At 48.7% G+C, this 7500-nt stretch overlaps 1 protein-coding gene across 1 annotated transcript in view; it reads right to left on the bottom strand.

Moving 5' to 3' along the window:
- LOC122347884 (cell migration inducing hyaluronidase 1) overlaps positions 1–7500 on the bottom strand; it is a 76083-nt gene that overhangs the window by 4718 nt on the left and 63865 nt on the right. The window contains 2 exon segments of the mRNA XM_043243150.1: positions 186–343; positions 1018–1107. Coding sequence (XP_043099085.1) covers positions 186–343; positions 1018–1107 — 248 coding nt within the window.

Raw genomic sequence — 7500 nt, 5'->3', positions numbered from 1 at the left:
TTTGAATGCATTGCAAAACGCAATTTTCGGCATCGCTGTCGCAAAATCATTCGGGAGTCGTACTTACAGTCATACTATTATCATCATTTTGCTTTTGATTAATTGAACGCATCCCTGCCGACATTTCATTGCACGGGCGCTTGGTTCTTCGAGGTATTCGTGCATATATTCTGCATGGCTCTTACTCGTCTTTGAGGTTTGCGACGTAGTTCTCCAGCTGAGCGGGGATCCCCATCAGGATCGAGTTCCTGAAGCCTTTAGACTCCAGGATTTTTCCGCTGTGGCCGTCGATCACGGTCAGATGAATGCCGTCCTCTGATTGGTAGATCTTCTTTCCGTTCACCTACAGAAACGATGCATTTGTTTTTAAATTTTTTTATTTTTTCTTTCAATATCTTACTTGTCTCTCTTTACATAAAAAAAAATCCTCATAACGATATCATCGCTATTAAACAAATAAATACAAGTATAAAAATATAACACAGTGCTGTCAAATGATTAAATGTGATGTATAAAAAAGTTTTAATACACAGTATATACATATATATATATATATATATATATATATATATATATATATATATATATATATATATATATGTATATACTGTGTATTAAAACTTTTTTATATATATATATATGCATGTATATATATATATATATATATATATATATATATATATATATATATATATATATATATATAAATACACGTGCATGTATGTATTTAAGAAAATATGTAAATACATATAAAATACACCGTATGTGTGTGTACTTATATATGCATAATAAATATATATGTAGCTCAACACGTATATATTATGCAAACAAACTTATTTATTGATCATTTTGGATTTATTTTGTTTTCAAAATATAATATAAAAGCCGTCACTGGGGCAAAAGGTACACAACCGTAGCTAAAGGGTCCATTTTGGTACTTTATAGATACGTATTAGTACTTAAAGTGTTCATATTTACATAAAGTGTTATTACTGACGCGTTATGAGCAGTTTGTACCTCGGTATAAGCGAAGTCCTCTTTGATGTGGAAGAAGCGTGTGTTATACGACTCCAGTTTGACTTCAAGAAAGTGCTCTGATGTGCGAGGCTGTAAAGGAGAGTACAAGAACAGACATATTTATTTGATTCAACATCACAGTGTAGTTTTTTACAAATGCACCCATTTATCTGTAAAATACTGAGAAATGGCTTTTTTTTATGGGCCAATAGAAAAAAGTAACGCCAGATGAGACGTTCACATTCAAATCATTCACATCTATATAAAATTCATTAGTATAATAAAAAAAATGTTAAAATGTAACTACATGTAAATTGTATTTTAAATCATTTCTAAAAAATATATAATTTATTAATATAATTTAAAAAATAGTTTAAAAGTGATTACATTTAAATTTGCTAATGTATACTATATAAATATTGTATTTTATGTATTTATGTACAGAATTAAGACTATAGAAAAAGCATATATATATATATATATATATATATATATATATATATATATATATATATATATATATAATATTAAGAATATTAATGCTATATTATATTTGTATACTTCATAAACAGTGAAGTATACGAATATAATTGATAATATAATTGATAAAAACAATGATGTTAAAATGTAAATTGTGTTTTAAATGATTTCTAAAAATATATTATTTATTAATATGATAAAAATATATATGTGTATATATATATGTATATATATATATATGTACACATATATATATATATATATATATATATATATATATATATATATATATATATATATATATATATATATATATATATATATATATACATATATACATATATATATATATATATATATATATATATATATATATATATATATATATATATACTTTTACACACTTATATAAATAATATTAAGAATATTAATGCTATATTATATTCGCATACTCCATAAACAGTAAAGTATACGACTATAATTGATAAAAACGTCTCGGTTACGTATAACCCTCGTTCCCTGAAGAAGGAACGGAGACGTCACGCCGGATGACCGACGAATTGGGATCTCGCCGAGAGACCAATCTACTTCGAGTGTATCTAAACAAGCCAATTGAAGATTGGCATGCGCTAATCGCATCCAGCTGCCGCTGATCACAGCGCCGCGTATAAATAAGCAGCGGGTGCAGCGCATATTCAGGTTTTCGCTGAGGAGCCGAGCTAGTGACCCGGCCCCTTCAGCAGAGGTGCAGCACCGTGGCGACGGGGCGTGGCGCCTCCGCTCCCTTCTTCAGGGAACGAGGGTTACATACGTAACCGAGACGCCTTTTCAGTCGGTCACTCCGAGTCACGCCGGATGACCGACTAATTGGGATCCCTACCAAAACGCCATGGACGCTGCCTCTTCCAGTGTCCTGTGGGAGCCCACAAGCCTCAGTCTATCGGCGTAGGCCGGGCTCAACCACAAGAAGCCAGCTACTTTTGTAACACTACCCATTCGTAAGACTGGAACACTGGGAAACGTCCCCACGTTCTAGTGAACAGGGACGCAAGTGGAAGTCCAGCCTTCCCGTAGGAGGTCTCGAAACGAATACGCATATGGACAGTATTTCAGTTTGCATATGGAAAATTGGAGGTGATTGAACCCTCTTAGACGGGCAGAAGGTCTGCCGGGAAACACGGGCTCTAAGGCTATGCCGTGGAAATACACACATAAAGTCCTCTTGGGGTACTTTACATGGCTCCCAGCCCTCACCGGTTCTCACGGATTCATAGAGAGGGCCTGGCGCCGGACGCCCGCAACATCTGGCTGCCGAGGAAATGGAGGAGCTCGACAGGGTCTACTGTATGGACGCTCTGGAGCGGTTAACAAGCCGACCCGAAACCGGGCCTCTCAGTGCTTCTACCCGCTTGAGGTGAGAACACAGGAGGATACCGGTTCCACACGTAGGCTATAGAATCTAGCAATCGTGTTCGGGGTCGCCCAGCCCGCAGCTCTACAAATCTGTCAGCGAGGTGCCACAGGCCACCGCCCAGGACGATGCAACACTTGCTGAGTGTGCCCGCAATCTTAGGGGGGGGGCAGGGCATACCCTGTGCTTGGTAGGCTAGGGTAATGGCGTCCACTATCCAGTGAGCCATCCTCTGCTTGGAGCGGCACTCTCTTTCTGCCGACCTCTGTGACAAACGAGAGCTGGACTGAGGTCCTGAAGCTTTGTGTCCGGTCAACGTAGCATCTTAGTGCTCGGACGGGACAAGCAACGTCAGGGCTGGGTCTGCCTCCTCCAGGGGCAGCGCTTGAAGGTTCACCACCTGGTCTCTGAAGGGGGTAGTGGGAACCTTGGGCACGTAGCCGGGCCGTGGCCTCAGTGTTACCTGGGAATCCGCGAGCCCAAACTGTAGGCACGAATCGTCGACCGAAAAAGCCTGCAGGTCCCCTACCCTCTTGATGGAGGCCAATGCGAGCAGGAGCAACGTCTTCATAGATAAAAGAACTTTAGCACAACTGCTGGCAAGGGTCCAACGGAGCCTACTGCAGTGCTGTCAGCACTACAGACAGGTCCCAAGAGGGTACTGTTGGGAGCCGTGGAGGATTCAACCTCCTGGCTTCCCTCAGGAACCTGATAATCCGGCCATGCTTACCCACAGACCTCCCATCTATGGGGTCATGATTTGCAGTGATTGCAGCCACCTAGACTTTAAGGGTGGAGGGAGACAGCCTTCGCCTCCAACCCTTGCTGCAAGAAGATAAGCACGACTGATAGGGCAATTCCGGGGTCTTCACCCTGAGAAGAACACCACTCGACATTTAACAGGCTCTACTTCAAGGCATAGGCCTGTCTCGTGGACGGCACTCTAGCCGAAGAAATGGTGTCAACTACCCCCTTGAGGTAGGTCACCTAGAGCCTCCGCATCCCATCCAGGGACCAGACATGGAGTTTCCAGAGGTCTGGACGCGGGTGCCAAGGAGTGCCCGCCTCTGAGTCAGAAGGTCCTTCCTCAGAGGGATCGGCCAAGGAGGGGCTGTCGCGAGGAGCACAAGTTCTGGGAACCAAGTCTTCACCAGTAGGGTGCTACTAGCAAGACCTGCTCCTTGTCCTCCTGACCTTGCACAGTGTCTGTGCAAGAAGGCTCACTGGGGAAATACATACTTGCAAAGGCCCCCGCAGCCAGCTGTGTGCCAGTGGGCAATGGGAATTCTCTGGAGAGGCAAACAGGTCTACCTGAGTGGCTCGGAAATGTTCCCAAATCAGCTGATCTGCACGGGGTTGGAGTCTCCATTCTCCGGGTGGTGCAGCTCACGCGACAGCTCGTCGGCTGCCTGGTTGCACACTCCTGGAATGTGAATGGCGAAGCGACCTCAGAACTTCCGACTCCATAGGAGGAGGAGGTGGTGGGCTAGTTGCGACATACGACGGGAGCGTAGACCACCTTGTTGGTTGATGTACGCAACGGTCAGTATGTTGTCTGTGCGGACTAGTACATGCTGGCCTCAAAGGCAGTTCTTGAGACTGCCTAGGACGAGATGTACTGCCAGCAACTTTAGGCAGTTGATGTGCCATTGCAGTTGAGGGCCCGTCCCAAACCCCTGACACTGCATGCCCGTTGTACGTGGCCCCTCAGCCGGTGGTGGAGGCATCCGTGAAACCACAGCATACCTGGAGACCTGCTCCAGGGGCACTCCGGCCCGAAGGAACGAGAGGTCTGACCACGGGGTGAAGGTTTGGCGGCAGGCGGGTGTTATTTGAACCCGTGAGTGCCACTTTGCCACGCCCACCTCGGGACTCGATCGTGTAGCCAATGTTGAAGCGGTCTCATATGGAGTAGTCCCAGCGGCATCACTGTGGCGCGGCTGCCATATGCCCCAGGAGCCTCTGAAAATATTTCAGTGGGACCGCCGTCCTGCTCTCATATTCAAGCAGTTCAACACCGAATTGGCACGCTCCTCTGTGAGGTGTGCCATCTGATCGATCGAATCCAGCTCCATCCCAAGAAAAGAGATCCTCTGCGTTGGACAGAGTTTGCTCTTCTCCTGGTTGACCTGAAACCCCAACTGGCTGAGGTGCTGTAGCACCAGATCCCCGTGTTCGCACAACTGGGCCCGGGACTGAGCTAGAATGAGCCAGTCATCCAGTTGGTTGAGAATGCGAACGCCTTACTCTCTCAGTGGAGCAAGGGCTGCCTCCGCGACTTGCATAAAGACGCTGCGTGGCGACAGGGAGAGCCCGAAGGGTAGGACTTGTACTGATATGCTCGACCTTCTCGAATGCGAACCTCAGGAATGGCCTGTGGCGCGGAAGAATCGACACATGAAAATGCACGTGTCCTTCAGGTCGATCGCTGCAACCAATCCTGGGGACGGACGCACTGAATAGGCGTTTCTGTCAACATCCTGAACGGGAGTGCTCGATTCAGGACTCGCAGATCCAAGATTGGTCGTAACCCACCGCCTTCTCGGCACTATGAAGTATGGGCTGTAAGCCCCAACCTCATATCGGCTGGAGGAACCGGCTTTATCGTGCCTTCACTAGAAGGACAGCAATCTCCGCCCCACAAGACAGGGGCACATGCATTGTTCACTGACGTATAGCAGATCCCACTGAACTTGGGGGCGCCGGACGAACTGAATCATATAGCCGAGTCGAAGGATTCGCAGGAGCCACCGGATAGCCTGGGAAGATTCAACCAGGCATCCAGAGACCGAACTAGCGGCTCGAGCGGAACCACCGATGTGCAGGCGATGGGGCAGCGAGGGGAGTGCAGGGACCCGGCTCGGGCGCCTCGTGGCCGGTCCGGCGGGGTCTGAGTGTGTGCAACTCTTACCTGCATCCCCGCAGAAGTGAGGCGGGTAGGCCGTTGGTTCGTCCTCCCAGTCTTCCCACTGCTGCATATTAGCCCAGAGACAGAGGAACCCGCCCTTGTCGAGGTTTTAGGTAGCGGCAACATTCTCTGCCCGGCAGAGCGGCTTCCTCCATCCCGGATCTGAGGGCCTCTTGCACCTGCGCTTTCCTCCAGGTTTGGCAGGAGCCTGGACAGGCTGGGTGGCTGCCCTGCTGCCAGCTCCATGGTGCTGCCTAGATGGGGCTGCTGCGTTGGCTGCACGGGAGCGGGGCGGCAGCAGGGGCACCCTCGGCGACAAGCTGGCTGAGGCGGGCCGTCGGCGGCTGGGTGAAGGCAGCAGCTGCACGCCGAGGCAGGATGTTTCTTACCTCAGTCTGCTTCTGGGCAGCGGAGAACTGCTGGGCAAAGTTCTCCACTGCGTCGCCGAAGAGGCCGGTCTGGGACATGGGGGCATTCAAGGAACGTGTCCTGTCTACCTCGCGCATGTCGACCAGACACAGCCACAGATGGCGTTTCTGGACCACCGTAGTGGCCATCGCACAACCCAGAGACCGCGTTGTGACCTTCGCGCCGTGTGGCGCGAGGTCCATCACGATACAGAGTTCTTTCAGAACTTCCGGGTCATGACCACCCCTGTGCAGATCCTTCAGTGCCTTGGCCTGATGAACCTGCAACAACGCCAAGCGTGTACTGCAGACGCAGCTTGTCCACAGGCCGCACAAGGCACTGCCGTTCAGAGCCGACGAGTACCTGCAGGCCTGGGAGGGGAGTACAGGATCACCGCACTAAGCGGAAACGGCATTGGGACACAGCTGCATCCCAACTGACCGCTCCACTGGGGGGGTGATCACCGTAACTCCCTGGCTGTGCCGCTGTCAAGGGTGGTGAAGGAGGAGGAGCCACTGGGGCAGTTTCTGGCAGTGAAAGGTGCTTTCCACATCCCAGTAAGCTCCTCATGCACTTCCGGGAAGAAAGGTACCAGGGTGGGGCCCTGAGAACCAGCGCGAGCCACCCTTAAATACCAATCGTCCAGCCTCGAGGGCCGGGAAGCAGTGGAGGTTTCCACTTGATCCCGATCACCTCGACGGCCTGGGCAAGCATAGCCACCATTTCTAGATCTGTATCCAGTACATTCAACGCCTGGTAGACGAGAGCAACCGGATCTTCACTTCCAGAAATGTCTGGCTCACCTTCCGATGCAGCGATTGACTTCTGATCATCAGGGGGAGCCCAAGAGGGTACAGCTGATACCCCACGTGAGGGTCCAGACTGCCCCTTTGCAGCTCCACTGGTTGCAGAGTTTAAGCTTTGTGTCACAACGAAATGGAGCCCACCTGTCTGCAGCCAGAATGAGAACCAAGTCGAGCAAACACAAGCTCCGCCTCCTTTTTCAAGGCGACAGAGCCCGCCCATCACTCCGAGATGACCATCTCCCGCGAGGAAATGATTCATCCACAACCGCCACCTCAGCATGCTCAGCCCAGGCACACGAGGCAACGATTGTGACCATCACCTAACACCAGGTAACAACCGCATCCAGAAACACTGCGGGTGTATCGTGGTCTGAAGCAAGACCCACGCTGTCTTCCAAGGCGCGTCGAGTTTGCCAGGCGTAACGTCGTCTTTAAAAAGACGCACCGCGAATGCTCTTTAGTGCTGCGGC

The sequence above is a fragment of the Puntigrus tetrazona genome, chromosome 7 (genome assembly GCF_018831695.1).
Source record: "Puntigrus tetrazona isolate hp1 chromosome 7, ASM1883169v1, whole genome shotgun sequence".
Lineage (NCBI taxonomy): Eukaryota > Metazoa > Chordata > Actinopteri > Cypriniformes > Cyprinidae > Puntigrus > Puntigrus tetrazona.
Note: the sequence above shows the minus strand (reverse complement) of the source record. Positions and strands in the feature narration are given on the sequence as shown.